The 21,556-nt window shown below is 43.1% G+C and overlaps 1 protein-coding gene across 2 annotated transcripts in view; it reads right to left on the reverse strand.

Annotated features, from left to right (window-relative positions):
• Window positions 1–21,556, reverse strand: part of LOC120990317 — a 563,944-nt gene that overhangs the window by 440,556 nt on the left and 101,832 nt on the right. For both annotated transcript variants that reach the window (XM_040419049.1, XM_040419048.1), the window contains exon 3: window positions 8,512–8,609. In XM_040419049.1, coding sequence (XP_040274983.1) covers window positions 8,512–8,609 — 98 coding nt within the window. The remainder of the gene's footprint in view (window positions 1–8,511; window positions 8,610–21,556) is intronic.

The following is a 21,556-nucleotide window of genomic DNA, read 5'->3' on the forward strand; positions in this document are numbered from 1 at the left end:
GGGATTTAAGTCACAGTCCCCAGCGCTATACTGCACCATCAAATGTGTTATGCTTTTTCATATTAAAAATCTTCCAAAAATTGTCCCTTATCAGAGGCAGATGGTGTTTAAACACATACAGTGCTGCCATTTTGTTTTTTATTATTATGTTTGCTTCATGGATATGCCCCTGTGATTCTGAAGGTTCTAGTCTAAATTCTCTTGTAGTATATATTGAGGGTAGCGCCTCTTTTAGATCGAACACGCCCATCTACCTGGGACTTCTGAGCAGAGTACGTATGTAGCTGGTCTCTACACTGCCCCGAATATTGTAGGCTTAGGTAAGTCCAAAGAGAGGCAGTATATTAGTGTTAGGGACCCATCTGCGGAAGCCACCTTGACGCCTGGTAGATGGGCCCGACACACGTTTGATCAAATATGTGCGCTAAGAGCTTCCATAGACTCATTTATAGTAGGTTTTGTACCACTTTTATTTAGAATGACCCCCATTTCTTAGCTCTATTGTTTGCATGTATAGTGGTGTGCGGCCATTTTGTTTTTTTATTATTACGTTTGCTTCATGGATATGCACCTGTGATTCTGAAGGTTCTAGTCTAAATTCTCCTGTAGTATATATTGAGGGTAGCGCCTCTTTTAGACTGAACACGCCCATCTACCTAGGACTTCTGAGCATTATTAAGAATGCTATTATTTTCTCTTATAACCATGTTATAAGGCCTATTGCACACGGGCGTTTTTTTTTCCCGTTTACTGGACGTTTTTTGCGTTCCGTATACGGTCCGTATACGGAACCATTCATTTCAATGGGTCCGCAAAAAAAACGGAATGTACTCCATATGCATTCCGTTTCCGTATTTCCGTTTTTCCGTTCCGTTTTAACATAGAACATGTCCTATTATTGCCCGCAAATCACAGTCCGTGGCTCCATTCAAGTCAATGGGTCCGCAAAAAAACGGAACACATACGGAAATGCATCCGTATGTCTTCCGTTTCCGTTCCGTTTTTTTGCTGAACCATCTATTGAAAATGTTATGCCCAGCCCAATTTTATCTATGTAATTACTGTATACTGTATATGCCATACGGAAAAACGGAACGGAAAAACGGAACAGAAACGGAAACACAACGGAAACAAAAAACGGAACAACGGATCCGTGAAAAACGGATCGCAAAACACTGAAAAAGCCATACGGTCGTGTGCAATAGGCCTAAGGGGAAATAATACAATCTACACAACACCAATCCTAAACCCGAACTTCTTCGAAGAAGTTCGGGTTTGGGTACCAAACATGCCGATTTTTCTCACGCGCATGCAAAACGCATTAAAATATTTTGCACTCGCGCGGAACCCACATCTTATCCGGCCCAAAAACATGACGCCCGTGTGAAAGAATCCTAACTGTATCTATTCACTGAATAAAATTATCATATCATATATAGCATATAAGGAACCCCATAAAAATAAAAATAAAAAACACTGACAGAATTGCTATTTTTGCCCACCTCACCTCCACAAAAAAATGGTATAAAAAGTGATCAAAAAGACATATGTACACCAAAATGATACCAATAAAAACTAAAGCAAAAAAATAAATAGAGGCCCACTAAAAACAATCCCTAACACAGCTAAATTGGTAAAAAAAAATAAAAAATGTATAGCTCCTAAAAACTATTTCAGCAAATTACATGTTAGAAAATTCCGATGCTACTCCTTCCCTTCTGAATGCTGCCGCGCCCCCAAACAGCAGTTAACGACCACATACCGGTATATAGTACAGCCGTATTCAGGAAAAATGCATAACAAATTGTGCAGTCCATTTTCTCCTGTTACCCTTGTGAAAATGAAAATTTAGGGTTAAAGCAACATTATATTAGAAATAAAAGTTAATTTTTCATTTTCACAGCGTGTTTCTAAACTCTATGAAACACTTGTTGGATCAAAGCATCCACTTCACCCCTTAATTTATTCCTTGAGGGATGTAGTTTCCAAAATATGGTCACTTTATTTCTAGGGTTAGCTCAGGGTCTTTTCAAATGTGACATGGCACCTGAAAACCATTCCAGCAAAATCTGCCCTCCAAAAACAAAATATTGCGCTCCTTTCCTTCTGCGCCCTGCCGTGTGCCCATACAGCAGGTTATGACCACATGCTGTATGTGGTGTTTCTGTAAACTGCAGAATCAGGGTAATAATAATTGAGTTTTTTTGGCTGTTAACCCTTGCTGTGTAAAAATTGCTTAAACTGGAAAATCTGCACAAAAAATGTAATTTTTTTTAAAATTCTTGTGGAACACCTAAAGGGTTAACAAAGTTTGTAAAATCAGTTTTGAATAACTTGAGGGGCGCTCACGCAAAACTATACATATGATATTTCAAAACAACTGATACAAAATAAGGAACTCATTTTAATAGTTTATTGTGGTGTCAGTGCAGTTTGCATATTTAACCCGTTGAGGACACGCGTTGTACATGTACGGCGCTGGTGGACGTGACTTAAGGACCAGCTGCGCCCGCCCGATCAACGGCAGGGATCCGGCAGTCACTGATAGCCGGACCCCTGCTGTATGCGCCGGCATCAGTGAAAACACCAATGCCGGCTCATTAACCCTTGCACTGCACGTGTGGGATCCTGCCGGGTGTGGGGTGGCCATCGGGTCCCCGCGCTGCTGTGACGGAGACCCGATGTCTTGGACGGCAGCCCGATGCGTTCCTTAAGCATCTGGCTGACATCCCTCTTAGGCCTCATGCACACGACCGTTGTGTGCTTCCGTGGCCGTTGTGCCGTTTTTCCGTTTTTTTGGAAAAATCGGAAAATGCACCGTTTTGCAGCCGCATCCGTGATCCGTGTTTCCTGTCCGTCAAAAAAATATGACCTGTCCTATTTTTTTGAAGGACATTGCTTAATGATCTGTCACTTACCAGTAGGAGGAGCTCCCGGCCAGACACAGACAGCGCAGCAGCCAGCAGGTAAGTATGATGCTTCTAATATTGTAATATTGCTAAGTAACCATGGCAACCAGGCCTGCAGTAGCGTCCTGGTTGCCATGGTTACCGATCGGAGCCCCAGAGCGATTAAACTGGGACTCCGATCGGAATCTCCGCTGCCACCAATGATCAGGCGGGGGGGGGGGAGAGGGGAGGCCGCACTCTGGCCACCAATGAAATTACAATAGAGGGGGGGAGGGGGCCCGACGGAGGCCGCACACTGGCCACCAATGATATTACAATAGAGCGGGGGCGGGGGGGCGCACACTGGCCACCAATGATATTACAATAGAGGGGGGGCCGGGGGGGCCGCACACTGGCAACCAATGATATTCAAACTGGGGAGGGAGGGGGGTCTGCCCCCTGCTGCCTGGCAGCCCCTGATCTCTTACAGGGGGCTATGATACGCACAATTAACCCCTTCAGGTGCGGCACCTGAAGGGTTAATTGTGCTGATCACAGCCCCCTGTAAAAGATCGGGTGCTGCCAGGCAGCAGGGGGCAGTCATGTACACAGTTCGTAGTATATTCTAACTAGAAGCGTCCCCATCACTATGGGAACTCCTCTGTGTTAGAATATACTGTCGGATCTGAGTTTCACGATGTAACTCAAATCCGATGGTATATTCTAACATAGAGGCGTTCCCATGGTGATGGGGACGCTTCAAGTTAAAATATACCATCGGATTGGAGAAAACTCCGATCCTATGGTATATTAACTCCTGACTTTACATTGAAAGTCAATGGGGGACGGATCCGTTTGAAATTGCACCATATTGTGTCAACGTCAAACGGATCCGTCCCCATTGACTTGTATTGTAATTCAGGACGGATCCGTTTGGCTCCGCACGGCCAGGCGGACACCAAAACGACTTTTTTTTTCATGTCCGTGGATCCTCCAAAAATCAAGGAAGACCCACGGACGAAAAAACGGTCACGGATCACAGAAAAACGGAACCCGTTTTTGCGGACCGCAAAAAAATACGGTCGTGTGCATGAGGCCTTAGCCTGTGAGATCCCCCTGAATCTCACAGGAAGCAGGCTGTGAGTGTATTACTTATTGTAATACACTTACAGCCAATGCATTACAATACAGAAGTATTGTAATGCATTGTAAAGGGGATCAGACCCCAAAAAAGTTGAAGTCCCAGAGTAGGACAAAAAATAAAGTAAAAAAAATTTAGTTTTACAAAAAAAATAAAAAAATTTAAGTAAAAAAAAGCGTCCTTTTCCCAAAATAAAGTTTAAAAAAAAGTTGACATATTAGGTATCGCAGCATCCGTAACAACCTGCTATAAAAAAAAACACATGACCTAACCCCTCAGATGAACACCGTAAAAAAGATAAAATAAAAACTGTGTCAAAAAAGCCTTTTTTTTGTCATATTACATTACAAAAAGTGTTATAGCAAGCGATCAAAAGGTCATATGCACCCCAAAATAGTGCCAATCAAACCATCTTCTTATCCCACAAAAATGATACTCTACCTAAGACAATCGCCCAAAAAAAAAAATATATATGGCTCTGACTATGGAGACAATAAAACATGATTTTTTTTGTTTCAAAAATATTCTTGTGTAAAACTTAAATAAATAAAAAAAGTATACATATTAGGTATCGCTGCGTTCGTTGGAACCTTCTATATAAAAATATAACATGACCTAACCGGGTCAGGTGAACACTGTATAATAATAAAACAAAAAGTAGGTAAAAAAAGCCATTTTTTATCACCTTACATCACAAAAAGTGTAATACCAAGCAATAAAAAAAGTCATATGCACCCTGAAATAGTACCAATTAAACCGTCATCTCATATCGAAAAAAAATTAGCCCCTACATAAGAAAGTCGTCCAAAAAAATAAAAAATAAATATGGCTTTCAGCACAAAAATTTTTTTTTTTTCAAAATAGTCATATTTGGTATCGTCGCGTCCGTAACAACCTGCTCTATAAAAATATCACATGATCTAACCTGTCAGATGAACATTGCAGAAAAACAAAAAATAAAAATGGTGCCAAAACAGCTATTTTTTGTTACCTTGCCTCACAAAAATTGTAATAGAGCAACCAAAAATCATATGTACCCTAAAATAGTACCATCAAAACTGACACCTTATCCTGTAGTTTCCAAAATGGGGTATTTTCTACTCTACTCTAGGGGTGCATTAGAGGGTCTTCAAATGTGACATGGCAACTTAAATTTATCCCAGTTAAATCTGCCCTTCAAAAACCATATGGCGTTCCTTTCCTTCTGCGCCCTGCCGTGTGCCCGTACAGCAGTTTACGAGCACATATGGGGTGTTTCTGTAAACTACAGAATTAGTGCAATAAATATTGAGTTTTGTTTGGCTGTTAACCCTTGCTTTGTTACTTTTAAAAAAAATGGATTAAAATGGAAAATCTGCCAAAAAATTTAATTCTGAAATGTCATCTACATTTTCCTTTAATTCTTGTGGAAGACCTAAAGGGTTAACAAAGTTTGTAAAAATCAGTTTTGAATACCTTGAGGGGTGTATTTTCCAAAATGGGGTCACTTTTTTGTAGTTTCTACTCTAGGGGATCTTCAAATGTGACATGGCAACTTAAAATTATCCCAGTGAAATCTGCCCTCCAAAAACCATATGGCGTTCCTTTCCTTCTGTGCCCTGCCGTGTGCCCGTACAGCAGTTTAAGACTACATATGGGGTGTTTCTGTAAACTACAGGATCGTGGCAATAATTATTGAGTTTTGTTTGGCTGTTAACCCTTGCTTTGTTAGCGAGAAAAAAATGGACTAAAATGGAAAATCTGCCAAAAAAGTGAAATTCTGAAATGTCATCTACATTTTCCTTTAATTCTTGTGGAAGACCTAAAGGGTTAAGAAAGTTTGTAAAATCAGTTTTGAATACCTTGAGGGGTGTAGTTTATAAAATGGGGCCATTTATGAGTGGTTTCTATTATGTAAGCCTCACAAAGTGACGTCAGACCTGAACTGGTCCTTAAAAAGTGGGTTTTGGAAATTTTCAGAAAAATTTCAAGATTTGTTTCTAAACTTCTAAGCCGTCTAATGTCCCAAAAAAAGAAAATGTCATTTACAAAATTATCCAAACATGAGGTAGACATATGGGAAATGTAAAGTAATAACTATTTTAGGAGGTATCACTATCTGTTTTAAAAGCAGAGAAATTTAAATTTTTAAAATTGTGAATTTCTCCAACTTTTGGGGACATTTTGTATTTTTTTATAAATAAAAATGAAATATTTTGACTCAATTTTACCACTGTCATGAAGTACAATATGTGACGAGAAAACAATCTCAGATTGGCCTGGATAAGTAAAAGCGTTTAACGTTATCACCACATAAAGTGACATGTCAGATTTGCAAAAAATGGCCTGGTCCTTAAGGTGAAAAATGGCAGGGTCCTGAAGTGGTTTAAGAATAAGGAGCGATTGTTTGAAAATAATTACGTGTTTGTTTGTTTTTTGCAGTTTTCCCCAAATAAAACCAAAAAAGAAAAGAATATTTGAAAAAATGTTAAAAAATATTAGAAAAAACATTAAAAGAAACCTGTCACGTTAAACATGGTGTTTGAGCTGCAAGCAGATTGATATATAGTTTATAGGAAAAGATTCAGTATAAATTGTCATTTATACATCTAAATTCCTTACCAATCTTGGCTTTGAAGTAAAAGAGGTGATTGACAGCCTTCCCACTATAACTGTGTATATAGAGAGAGCTGTAGAGAGATAGGACCGCCTCTTTGACTTCAAAGCCCAGAATAAGAAGGATTTTAAATGTATAAATGTCAAGTTTTACTGAATCTTTTCCCACACAACTATATAGTAATCTGCTGAGCTCCTCCTGCTCTATAACATGCTGCCCGTAGCTTACATTACATTTTCATGGTGACTGGTTCCCTTTAAACCACCACATGTACTAAATCACAAAGAAGTGGTTATTAAGGGGGTTGTGCAAGAATGGGGGAGTTTGTAGGCCACTCCCACACTTGGTCGGACCTGTAAATGGAAGATTACTTACCTGTTTCCTGGCACTGTCTCCCTGCTTCTTCTCCTTCAGGCCTGTGATGTTTTGTTGGGCTCCCTCACTGTAAACGTCTGGTTTGACATTGCTTCAGCCATTCATGGGCTGTGCAGAGACCGGATCTCCTTCGGTCCTGTGACCATTTGTCATGAATAATGGAAGCCGGTCACTGTCAGGTCCAGTGATTTGCTGCCACAATGTCAAACTGGATACAGAGAGCGTCCATTCTTGCACAACTTTTCAGGCCTTGTCATTAAAGGGTTAACCAATGAGCACCTTCCCCACTAGTAAAGGAATGTGCTTACCGGTTATTGCATGTCCTGGGACAGCTAAGGTAAGTCTCGCTTTCAACTGTACCTGCATCTTGAGGATGCAGATATAGTTGAATGCAGTGGTCAAGATGGAAGATGTCATCGTCCTGTCTTACCTTTCAGTGTCTTGTGCTCCCCAACAGGTACGATGCAGTGACACATTGCTTCTGCTGGGCGGTGTAGTAGGAGTCTACAGGTTGAGGAAATAGCTCCTTCTGCACAGCCCAGGAGGCGTGATGTGATCTGTCACTGAATCGTACCTGCTGAGGAGCACAGGATGTATTCCGATTATCGTGAGAATGGGGCTAGGTGAGTATTACTGTTTTTTGTTGTTTTTTATTAACAGTAAAGGGGGGCATTACTGTAAGGAAACATAACTACTGTGAGGGGGAGCAATGTGGGCATAACTACTGTGTGTGGGGAATAATTACCAATTGAAGGCACTAAGGAGACTGTGCGGGATTTGATGTGTATAGACAGACTTTGTTTAGAATTAGAAGCATTAGTATAAAATTAAAAAAGAAATTGCAATGGCGCGCTATGCTACATACGGTTGCTATTTTTCCCTCTATGGCCTTTTTAAAAGTTGGGAGGCATAGGCACCACATCTCACTGTATAATCAGGTGTGTGTTCAGTAGAACTGAATGAGGGAGGACCGACTGGGGTATTGATCATCCCCATTCCTTTTGCTTCGGCCTATGTAATAGGCCGATGGAAACAAGCAGCGATTGACATTTTTTGCGGTCCTTTGAAATAGACCGATGGGACAACGCAGCCCTTGGACCAAAAATAGTTGTGCACCCCTGATTTATAAAAAGTGATCTGGCTGGTAAGAAGCCACAGACCTTTCACAAATAGCACCATACACATATGGCATAGGCATCAGTGCTTAAATATACAGCGAGGGAATGGAGAGTATTGCATGTATTATAAAAGCCTTATTAAATACCAGTTTTTGCTCCTTGGCCACAAATATATTTTTTTACTTAGATACCACATGAATTACACTATGAAGACTTCAAAATATTAAAATAAATTGCAAAGTTTCAAGATTCGATGTGCACCGTTAGAATCTGTAGAAAAAATTGTAGTAAGAGAGATACTTTAGTAACAGTAAGAATGAAAATCCATATCTGAGGGGTATTGAAGGTTCTTCACATACTGATTTAAAACAAACTACATAGCTACATACATACATTAGGCACTATTAAATTCCTGTTACTTGCAGAATATTCCTCTTCGTTATCAGCTGTCATGAGCATCAGCAGGTTTAGCACGTAACTTTTCCCTCTTCCTACAATGATAAAAAGACAGTATAATTAGGCTGGCCAAGGCAAATTCAGCCCTGGCATTTAAAAGCATACAGGCCAACAAACTTCATAGAAACTCATGCTGAAATTGGCACCATCTAAGGGTACTTTCACACTAGCGTTATTCTTTTCCGGCATTGAGTTCCATTCTAGGGGCTCAATACTGGAAAATAACTGATCAGTTTTATCCTAATGCATTCTGAATGGAGAGCAATCCGTTCAGGATGCATCAGGATGTCTTCAGTTCAGTCTTTTTGCCTTTTCAGGACGGAGATAATACCGCAGATGACACGTGAGAGACAGATCAGACAAATGACAAATACCATCACTTTGCATACGTTTTGACGGATCCAGCACAAGTGTGAAAGTACCCTAAGTAGGAGAGCCCATGCTTATAAATATTTCATAGTTGTTTGCATATTTCTGATTCTTTCTAGTACATGCTGATTGTTAGTTATATTTACAATACATACTATTTATTTTATATAATATCAGTGACACATTTACATGTTAACATAGGGCAATTGTTTTTCCTTCCCAATTAGATAGATAGATAGACTTGGCATTTCTGGGGCCCCAAACAGTTACGCCTAGGGACCCTAATCAAAGATCAACATTTTTGTATAGCAAAATAAAACAATCCCTGCTACGTTTGGATATTTTTTTTATAACTTAACCCTGACTTGTACTTCTCAACAACATTGTCCCTTACTTTTTTTAGAGAGTTCCTTGGTCTTCATGGCAGTGTTTGGTTAGTGATGCCTCTTGCTTAGGTGTTGCAGCCTTTGGGGCCTTTCAAAAAAGGTGTGTATATGTAATGACAGATCATGTGACACTTAGATTGCACACAGGTGGACATCATTTCACTAATTATGTGACTTCTGAAGGTAATTGGTTGCACCAGAGCTTTGTATGGGCTTCCTAACAAAGGGGGTGAATACATACGCACATGCCGTTTTCTGTTCTCTATTTCTAAACAATAGTTTTATTTATATATTTTTCTCATTTCACTTCACCAACTTAGACTATTGTGTTCTGTTCCATCACATAAAATTCAGACATTAAACTTGCAATGTAACAAAATACAAAAAAAAGTCAAGGAGGTGAATACTTTTGCAAGGCACTGTAAATGTCTGACACAAGGCATTGCCTTTGAGAGCTGTACCAATATAAATATGCTGCAAGAAAAGAGGTCTAATTAACCTCTTTAGGACACAGGGCGTACAAGTACGCCCTGATGTCCTGGTCCTGTGTATTTCCGATCACCGCCGCGCGGCGGGCAGTGATCGGAACTTGGTGCCTGCTCAAATCATTGAGCAGGCACCTGGGGCCAATGCGCTGGGGGGTCCTGTGACACCGCCCCGTGTAGGCGATCGCAGCAAACCGCAGGTCAATTCAGACCTGCGGTTTGCTGCGTTTCCGGGTTATTCGAGTCTCTGAGGACCCGATAACCAGGAACAGGATGGTGATCGGTGGTGTGATATTACACCACCAATCACCATCCTGGGATCCTGAGAGGTGATGTGACATCACCTCTCAGGATCGCCTCTGATTGGTAGGTGGCCGGGCGGCGGGACGTTCAAATCTTGGCAACGCTCCTCTTCTCCTCCTTTTGTGTCCGGGGAGCAGAGGAGAGAGGAGCGCTGCCACTGTACGTGTGGATCTCAGCCAGCATCACCCCATCTGTGCCCTAGCACCCATCCGTGCCCCAGCACCCGATCTGTGCCCCAGCACCCCTCATCTCATCAGCCAGTTAATTAGGGAAAGGCTAGGGAAAGGTTGGGCTAGGCAGGGATATAAAAGGGAAAGTTAGTGGAAAAAAACTTTGATTGCATCACCCTAAATAGGTGTGTGACCATAGACCCTCCAGGGGTGCTGCCGCTTGCGCCCCTGCCCCCCCCCCACAATTTTTTGGGGGCATAGGCAGTTTTTGTTTTGTTTTTTGTGTGCGTACGCTGACTGTGGCCGGCACTCTTAGCGTCCGGCTACTGTTAGCGCATCACACACCCCACCACTGATCAGCTTCGGACGGTTGGTCAGCGGTTTTGAATTTTTTTATTTTTTATTTTCAATTTTTTTCCCCTTTTTTTAGTTAGTCTTTTTTTTCTGTTAGTTTTTAGGGATAAGTACGCGAACACCCGTGCCCCCACACACACACACACACTGAATAAAGATTTGCACGCATGCACACACACTCCCCTATGGCCCGCCGGATGATGATGAGCCCCCAAGGCGGCGGAGACGCCGCCAGGAGGAGCGGGGGGACCGCCATGCTAGGCACCCTGTGGCCCACCCTAGTACGAGAAGCCTACCAGTTAAATCCGGTGAACTTGTCTGGTGTACCCCAGAGCGATTTGAGCCCGTGATTCCTGATTTTCTAGGCAAACCAGGAATCCAGATTTCCCTCCTTTTTGGCTAGGCCCGGTGGCTGGACCCCGGTCAGTGCAGCCGAGATGAGGACATTTTGGGGCCTCGTGCTGCACATGGGCCTAGTCAAGAAACCTAGTGTCAGGCATTACTGGAGTGGGGACGTCCTCTACCAGACCCCACTTTACAGTACGGCCATGACACGTATCCGGTTTTAGACCATGCGGAAATGCCTGCATTATTCAGATAATGCAGCATGTCCCCCCAAGGTGATCCTGGCTATGACCGCCTGTACAAAATCAGGCAGGTCATCAATCACTTTGGGGCCAAATTTGTACAGGCCTATCTACCTGGAAGGGAGGTCGCGGTTGATGAGTCTCTCTTTGCGTTCAAGGGGAGACTGATTTTCCGCCAGTATGTTCCCTCAAAGCGGGCAAGGTATGGCGTGAAGCTGTACAAACTTTGTGAGAGTACCTCAGGGTACACTTACAAGTTTCGTGTGTACGAGGAGCGAGATTCCCGTATTCAACCCCCAGAATGTCCCCCCACTCTGGGTGTTAGCGGGAAACTTGTATGGGACCCACTGCTAGATAAAGGTTATCACCTGTACGTGGATAACTTTTATACTAGTATCCCCTTGTTCCAGTCCCTCGCCGCCAGATCCACGTCCGCTTGTGGGACCGTGCGGAAAAATCAACGTGGCCTCCCTGCCCACCCCCTCCAGGTACCTATCCCCAGGGGTGAGACCCGTGCCCTTACCAGTGAAAACCTGTTGCTGGTCAGATATAAGGACAAGAGGGATGTCCTTGTACTGTCCACAATTCATGGTAACGGCATCACCCCTGTCCCTGTGCGAAGTACCGCGGCAACGGTCCTCAATTCCGATTGTATCGTCGACTACAATCGGTATATGGGAGGAGTTGATCTCTCTGAACAAGTCCTCAAGCCATATAACGCCATGCGCAAAACCCAGGCATGGTAAAAAAAAGTTGCGGTCTACTTGGTGCAGGTTGCCTTGTACAACTCTTTTGTACTGTCCCGGAGTGCTGGCAACGCAGGGACATTCCTTCAGTTCTATGAGGCAGTCCTCAAGATCCTGATCTTTTCGGACCGGGATCGTCCCCGGCCAACACTTTCAAGGTGTGGTCCCCCATACTGGAAAGAAGGGACAGACCCAAAAAAGTGCAGAGTGTGTCGCAGGAGGAGGATACGGAAGGACACCACTACTCAGTGCGACACGTGCCCCGATCATCTGGGCCTCTGCATTGACGGTTGCTTCAGGGAGTACCACACTTCCATGGAGTACTATATTTATATCCCAATTTAGCCACTGACAATCGGATAAAAAACTGGTTCTCAGACTTAAGACACTAAAACAAAACAAAAAAGAATTTCAAAAATATTATTTAGTAAAACTAAAATAAATAAAAAAAACTTATTAGGTATCGCCGTGTCCGTAATAATCTGCTCTATAAAAATCCCCCCCAACCCCTCAGATGAACACGGTAAAAAAAAAAAAAAGGTGCAAAAAAAGGTATTTTTTTGTCACCTTACATCACAAAAATTGTAATAGCAAGCGATCAAAAAGTCATATGCCCTCCAAAAGAGCGCCAATAAAACCGTCCTCTCATCCCGCAAAAAATGAGCCCCTACATAAGATAATTGGCTAAAAACTAAAAAAAAATGACTCTTAGGCCTCTTTCACACGGGCGTTGCAGGAAAATGTGCGGGTGCGTTGCGGGAACACCCGCGATTTTTCCGCGCGAGTGCAAAACATTGTAATGCGTTTTGCACTCGCATGAGAAAAATCACGCATGTTTGGTACCCAAACCCGAACTTCTTCACAGAAGTTTGGGCTTGGGATCGGTGTTCTGTAGATTTAATTATTTCCCCTTATAACATGGTTATAAGGGAAAATAATAGCATTCTGAATACAGAATGCAAAGTAAAATAGTGCTGGAGGGGTTAAAAAAATAATAATAATAATTTAACTCACCTTAGTCCACTTGATAGCACAGCCCGGCATCTCCTTCTGTATTCTTTCTTCAGGACCTGGGTAAAGGACCTTTGATGACGTCACTCCGGTCATCACATGATCCATCACCATGGTAAAAGATCATGTGACGTACCATGTGATGACCGGAGTGACGTCACCAAAGGTCCTTGACCTATAATGAATGCTCACCACAGGTCCTGTTCAGTAAAGGAGACAGAAGGAGATGCCGGCATCGCGATCAAGTGGACTAAGGTGAGTTAATTAAAAAAATAATAATAAATTTAACCCCTCCAGCGCTGTTTTTCTATGCATTCTGTATTCAGAATGCTATTATTTTCCCTTATAACCATGTTATAAGGGAAAATAATTATGATCGGGTCTCCATCCCGATCGTCTCCTAGCAACCGTGCGTGAAAATCGCACCGCATCCGCACTTGCTTGCGGATGCTTGCGATTTTCACGCAGCCCCATTCACTTCTATGGGGCCTGCGTTGCGTGAAAAACGCAGAATATAGAGCATGCTGCGATTTTCACGCAACGCACAAGTGATGCATGAAAATCACCGCTCATGTGAACAGCCCCATAGAAATGAATGGGTTAGTATTCAGTGCGGGTGCAATGCGTTCACCTCACGCATCGCATCCGCGCGGAATACTCATACGTGTGAAAGGGGCCTAAGACTATGGAGATACTAAAATGTTTTTTTTTCTTTATAAAAAGATAATATATACTTATGGATCTATAAAGATACGCCAAATAGTTAATATATGTAATGTATATGACCTGTGATATCAACTTTGTATACTACAATATATGGCCAAATGGTCATTGTTTGTTTTGAAAAATTCTGAAAATAAAGAATTTACAAAAAAAAAAAAAAAAGATAATATAGTGTAAAACATAAATAAATAAATAAAAAGTAGACATATTAGGTATTGCCGCGTCCGTAAGAATCTGCTCAATAGAAATACCCCCCAACCCCTGAGATGAACACGGTAAAAAATAAAAAATAAAATCGGTGCAAAAAAAGCAATTTTTTTAACAAATTTTCCATGTTAATCTGTTTTTTTTCCACTAACAAAGCAAGGGTTAACAGCCAAACAAAACTTAATATTTATTACTCTCATACCGCAGTTTACAGAAACACCCCATATGTGGTCGTAAACTGCTGTATGACCAAACGGCAGGGCGCAGAAGGAAAGGAACGCGGTATGATTTCTGGAAGGCAAATTTTGATGGCCTTTTTTTTTGGCACCATGTCCCATTTGAATACCTTGAGGGGTGTAGTTTCTTAGATGGTGTCACTTTTATGGAGTTTCTACTCTAGGGGTGCATCAGGGGGGCTTCAAATGGGACATGGTGTAAATAAACCAGTCCTGCAAAATCGGCCTTCCAAAAACCATACGGCACACTTTTCCATCTACGCCCTACTGTGTGCCCGTACAGTAGTTTACGGCCACATATGGGGTGTTTCTGCAAACTACAGAATCGGGGCAATAAATAAAGCATTTTGTTTGGCTGTTAACCCTTGATTTGTTACTGGAAAAAATGGATTAAAATGGAAAATTTGCCAAAAAATGTTAATTATCAAATTTTATCTCCATTTACCAATAACTCTTGTGCAACACCTAAAGGGTTAACGACGTTTGTAAAATCAGTTTCTAATACCTTGAGGGGTGTAGTTTCTAGAATGGGGTCATTTTTGGGTGGTTTCTATTATGTAAGCCTCACAAAGTGACTTCAGACCTGAACTGGTCCCTAAAAATTGGGTTTTGGAAAATTTCAGAAAAATTTCAAGATTTGCTTCTAAACTTCTAAGCCTTGTAACATCCCCAAAATATAAAATATAATTCCCAAAATGATCCAAACATGAAGTAGACATATGGGGAATGTAAAGTAATAACTTTACATTTTTGGAGGTATTACTATGTATTATAGAAGTAGAGAAATTGAAACCTGGAAATTTGCTATTTTTTAAAATTTTTAGTAAATTTGGTATTTTTTTATAAATAAAAATAATATTTTTTTTTTTACTTCATTTTACCAGTATCATGAAGTACAATATGTGAGATTGTGAAAAACAATCTCAGAATGGCCTGGATAAGTCAAAGCGTTTTAAAGTTATCACCACTTAAAGTGACACTGGTCAGATTTTCAAAAAATTGCAACCACATTATTTTAGTTTTTTTTTTTGTTTTCTTCCCTCCACCTAAAAGATTTAAGTTGCTTTTCAATTGAGTGGTACAGTTTATAGGTCATATTAAAGGTGGAAAAAGTTCTGAAATAATTTATCTGTCTAATTTTTTTACATCACAGAAACCTGACATTTTAACAGGGGTGTGTAGACTTTTTATATCCACTGTATATGTATATGGATATATATATATATATATATATATATATACAGTACAGACCAAAAGTTTGGACACACCTTCTCATTCAAAGAGTTTTCTTTATTTTCATGACTATGAAGGCATCAAAACTATGAATTAACACATGTGGAATTATATACATAACAAACAAGTGTGAAACAACTGAAAATATGTCATATTCTAGGTTCTTCAAAGTAGCCACCTTTTGCTTTGATTACTGCTTTGCACACTCTTGGCATTCTCTTGATGAGCTTCAAGAGGTAGTCCCCTGAAATGGTCTTCCAACAGTCTTGAAGGAGTTCCCAGAGATGCTTAGCACTTGTTGGCCCTTTTGCCTTCACGGTCCAGCTCACCCCAAACCATCTCGATTGGGTTCAGGTCCGGTGACTGTGGAGGCCAGGTCATCTGGCGCAGCACCCCATCACTCTCCTTCATGGTCAAATAGCCCTTACTTTCAAAGTTTTCCCAATTTTTCGGCTGACTGACTGACCTTCATTTCTTAAAGTAATGAAGGCCACTCGTTTTTCTGTACTTAGCTGCTTTTTTCTTGCCATAATACAAATTCTAACAGTCTATTCAGTAGGACTATCAGCTGTGTATCCACCTGACTTCTCCTCAACGCAACTGATGGTCCCAACCCCATTTATAAGGCAAGAAATCCCACTTATTAAACCTGACAGGGCACACCTGTGAAGTGAAAACCATTTCAGGGGTCTACCTCTTGCTCATCAAGAGAAGGCCAAGAGTGTGCAAAGCAGTAATCAAAGCAAAAGGTGGCTACTTTGAAGAACCTAGAATATGACATATTTTCAGTTGTTTCACACTTGTTTGTTATGTATATAATTCCACATGTGTTAATTTATAGTTTTGATGCCTTCAGTGTGAATCTACAATTTTCATAGTCATGAAAATAAAGAAAACTCTTTGAATGAGAAGGTGTGTCCAAACTTTTGGTCTGTACAGTATATATATATTTATACATATATATACTAATAAAAGCCCTGTGTGCATGCTCAGGGCTGGTGTCCATGCGTGTGTGCCTATTATTGAAGTGCGCATGCGCGGCACACCGGCCAATCAACACACGGCGCACCACACACCGGCCACACCGCCCATACCAAAAGGCAAGGAAAAGGCAAAAGGCAGGGAACTGAGACCGAGCTACACAGTGGAGTACTAAGCGTGGGGGGGCGCAGGGAGCTTATGTCCCGTCACTCACCGCTCAGCTCCCCGCGCTCCTCCCCTCCTTCAAGCCTGCAGCGCTCTGAATGGTGAAACAGGAAGACTTCTCCCCGGTCCACCATTCAGCCTGCAGTCACGGATCGCGCTTATGGAGGGGGCACAGAGGACATTATCAGTATGGAGGGGACACATAGGTCTTTATTACTATGGAGGGGGTACAGAGGACTTTATCACTATGGAGGGGGCACAGAAAACTTTATCACTATGGAGGGGGCACAGTGGTCTTTATCACTATGGAGAGGGAACATAGGACTTTATCACTATGGAGGGGGCACAGAGGACTTTATAACTATGGAGTGGACATTACTACAATGAAGTGGGCATTGTTATTGTGAAGGGGCACTATGGAGATTTCTACTAGGGAGGGGGCACAGAGGGCATTACTAGCACAGCGGGCATTACTACTATTAAGGTGGCACAATGGGGATTATTACTGTTAAGGGGGCACAAAGAGGGCATTACAACTATGAAAGGGTCACAGAGAGGGCATAACTACTGTGAGGGGGCACACATCTGTACAAAACTACTGTGTGGGGGTACAATTTTTTTAAAGAAGAGGGGTGCCAAACACCCTAGGCACGCCACTGGCGCTACAGCCCGACAAAAACAACCTGACAAGTATTCATAAAGCGAACAATCAAACAGTATTCAAACAAGCAAACAAGACAGTAAAACATGATAATATACCAACTGATGTCAGAATAACACGATAATATACTACTAGATATTCAGTATCCTTTGTAATAAAAGCCCTGTGTGAGTGCTAAGGGCTGCGTGTCTGTGCGTGTGTGCCGATTAATTAACTGCGCATGTGCGGCGCGCTTACCAATCAAGTCCCATCCAGATGAGCCGTACATGTATGGCGCGGGTGCTTAAGGGGTTAACCATACACGTGAAACAACTAACTCTAATCAAATGAAACTATGCGTTATATATACAGTATGTTAACGATAAGCGAATTTGTTAAAATTTGTTTTGTGTCTGATTCATTGTATTCTTAAAAAACAGTTGATTTGTAACCAAATGGGTTCTACACGCATCAAAGTTGTTCCAATTGTCCTCAAAATTGGTATATAACACCTTCTAGTGTCCTAGGACTTTTTAGGAAAGCTTGTTTGTTTGTTTTTCGTTAATTTTTTTTTACACATTTTTGCTAATTTCCTCCACCCTCTATAAGCTCTTGAACGTAATGACTGCAATAACAAAGGATATCAGAGTGACACTGACATACATGGTTATGAGAAAACACGTGTGATGGTGTTAAACAGCATGTTTAAAATACACTGCATGGTGGCATGCGTTATGCTTTTTAATATTGGGAAGCGTCCAAGAATTGTCCCTTATCAGGGGCAAATAGGGTTTAAATGCATGCAATGTTATGGGAAAAAGACAGTGGCTTTTTGGGACCAAGCGTACAAATATTATGCCTCAGCAAAAGAGAATCTTAAGGTTGGCCAAGGAGCCCATGATGAAATATCAGTCTGATAATAGTGGCAAGGGGTAAGAGAACTATGATGCTGATTGTGTGTTGGACAGAATCTAGGAACCCGAATAGGTGCTAAGGAGGAAGTGAAGAGATGAGCGAATCGAAGTTGAGGAAGTGGAATTCGATCCGAATTTCAGGAAAAATTCAATTCGCACCGAATCTGAATTTCCTCACGCTTCGTGGTAACAAATCAAATTTTTTCCTAAAAAAAACTGCTGCACGTGTGAGGACATGGAGCAAGGAACTCTGGAAAGACCGGATTACCCATAATGCCATGCATGCAGCCAATCAGCAGCCAGCCAGCCCTGTGATGTCACAGCCCTATAAATAGCCTCAGCCATCTTGGATTCTGCCATTTTCCAGTGTACTTCCAGTGTACTTAGCAGGCGCTAGGGACAGTGCTAGAAAAAACTTAATTGTGCTAAAAAAGATTTACAAGTACAGTGAAAGATTATTCAAAGTGAAGGGAAAGGATAGGGAGGAATCATTACACAGCATTTATGTTGAACAGGGTTCAGTAGGGAGGTTACAGCCTGGGTAATAGGAACCATCCGATTACACCTTGCTGCACTGACTGGGGATCCAAATTGCTATTATACAGCTCTGTAATTCCAGCAAACCGTTCTTGTTATTGGGGTGCAAGTGCTGTTTGATACAGCCATTAACAGGGTTTAATTTATTACAAGGAAATATTTCTACATCATATTTGCCCTTGTGCGGTGCAGTTGTATGTTCTAAAACCATTTTTGTTGTGTATTAGTGGCAAAAGAAAAATATATTTGCCATTCAGCGGTGAAATTATATGTTCTAAAGCCTTCTGTGGCGTGCATAAGTGAAAAAAAATAAGGGCCTATGTGTCATTCAGCGGTGCAGTTATATGTTCTAAAGCCCTTTTTGGCGTGTAATAGTGGCAAAAAATATAAATATTTGCCGTTCAGCGGAGCAGTTATATGTTCTAAAGCCCTTTTTGCCGTGTATTAGTGGCAAAAGTAAAATATATTTGCCGTTCAGCGGTGCAGCTATATGTTCTAAATGTCACGGAACCATGAACCAGACGTACAACAAGAGATAAGTGAAAATAAGAAGGCTTTATTGAAAATAAAGCTGTAAAGCAAAAGTCCAAACGGATGGTGAAACCGAGCAGAGTCTTTGCGAAGCCAGAGGTCAGGAACCAGAAGGGTAGTCAGACGAAGCCAGGATCAGGAACCAGCAGGGGAGTCAGACGAAGCCAGGATCAGGAACCAGCAGGGTAGTCAGACGAAGCCAGGATCAGGAACCAGAAGCAGCAGCAGTCTTAGAAGCATGTGAACACAAGAGGACCAAGCAAGGAACTGAAGCCACAGACCTCCTATATATATGAGCTAGGCATCCAGCTCCTCCCAGTGGGAAGGAGGAGCCGCAGGGTGGAAGGCTACAAGAAACCCAGAAACCAAGATGGCCGCCAGCACATGTCAAACGAAGGAGAACAGCAAGAAGGTAAGACCATGACAGTACCTCCCACTCAAGGGCCCCTCCTCCGCGGAGCACAAAACGATTTCTGAGGGAAGCGTGCGTGGAAGGCTCGGAGCAAGGCAGGAGCATGGACATCTGCGGAGGGAACCCAGGAACGCTCCTCTGGACCATAACCACACCAATGGACCAAAAACTGCAACCGACCGCGGACCAGGCGTGAGTCCAGGATATTGCTCACCTCATATTCCTCACGATTGCCCACTTGGACCGGACGAGGCCGAGGAGCCGAGGAACCGAGGAAGTGAAACGATTACACACCAGTGGCTTCAACAGGGAGACATGAAACACGTTGGAGATCCGCATGCCAGGAGGAAGCGCAAGGGCATAGGCTACCGGGTTTACCCTGCGAAGCACTCGGAAGGGACCAACAAAGCGAGGCGCCAGCTTGGGAGTGGGCACTCGAAGGTTGAGGTTGCGGGTGGACAACCATACACGGTCTCCGACCTGGTAGGAAGGAGCAGGCGCTCGTCTGCGATCAGCCTGGAGTCTCTGGCGCTGCGCAGAGACCTCAAGGGACTTCTGGATCTGTACCCAAGAAGCACGTAGGACGGAAAGGTGATCCTCCACAGCCGGAATATCCTGGGGAGAGAATACCTCCGGTAACACGGCAGGTTGGAACCCATAATTGGCCATGAAGGGAGACGTCCCAGAGGAAGAGTTCACCGCCGTGTTCCTGGCAAACTCAGCCCAAGGCAGGAGGTCAACCCAATTGTCTTGGTGATCGGAGACATAGCAACGAAGGAATTGCTCCAAGGCCTGATTGGATCGTTCTGCGGCCCCATTGGACTGAGGGTGGTAGGCCGAGGAGAAGGAGAGATGAATCCCCAACTGGGAGCAAAAGGCGCGCCAGAACCTGGACACAAACTGACTCCCCCGATCCGACACAATCTCCTTGGGCAAACCGTGCAACCGGAAGACCTCCCTGGCAAAAATCGTGGCCAACTCTTGTGCAGAGGGTAACTTCTTGAGAGGAACACAGTGGCACATTTTGGAAAACCGATCCACAATCATGAGAATGACCGTATGGCCTCGGGATGCAGGGAGGTCCACAATGAAATCCATCCCCAGGTGTGACCATCGGCGCTCCCCGGTGGCTATGGGTTGCAGAAGGCCCAACGGAAGGTGCCGAGGGGACTTACTCTGGGCACAAACGGAGCATGCCGCTACATATGCGGCGATGTCGGAACGTAGGGAAGGCCACCAGAACAGACGTGAAACAGCCCAGGACAGCTGATTCTTTCCAGGATGCCCCGCGGTCTTGGAGTTATGGTAGGTTCGCAACAACCGAGTGCGCAACTCCTCAGGCACAAAACATCTGCCGTTGGGTCTCCCAGAGGGAGCACCAGATTGAGCCGCCAAAATCTGCTCACCCAGGGGAGAGGTCAGGCTGGTGCGAATGGCGGCCAGGATCTGATTCGGAGGTATGACCGAAGTCGGAATCGACTCCTCCCTGGACAGCTCGGAGTACTGCCGTGATAAGGCATCCGCCCTGATGTTCTTGGAACCGGGTAGGTAGGAGACCACGTAATTAAAACGTGACAAGAACAGAGCCCATCTGGCCTGACCGTGGTGTCAATCTCTTGGCCTCAGAAAGGTAGGTCAGATTCTTGTGGTCCGTCAGGATGAGGACCGGAACCACCGAACCCTCGAGCAAGTGCCTCCATTCTTTAAGGGCCTGCACGATGGCCAATAACTCCCTGTCACCAATCTGATAGTTGCACTCCGCGGAAGACAGTTTCCGGGAGTAAAACCCACAAGGAAGCAGAGGACCCTCTGGTGTTCTACGCTGAGACAGAAGGGCGCCTACTCCCGTCTCAGACGCGTCCACCTCGAGGACAAAGGGCAACCCAGGGTTGGGATGCGACAGAATCGGAGCCGACACAAAGGCGGACTTTAGGGCCTCAAAAGCTCGGATGGCCTCGAGCGGCCAGACCTGGGAATTACTGCCCTTCCTGG

Source organism: Bufo bufo, chromosome 2 (assembly GCF_905171765.1).
Source record: "Bufo bufo chromosome 2, aBufBuf1.1, whole genome shotgun sequence".
NCBI classification, from domain to species: Eukaryota; Metazoa; Chordata; class Amphibia; order Anura; family Bufonidae; genus Bufo; species Bufo bufo.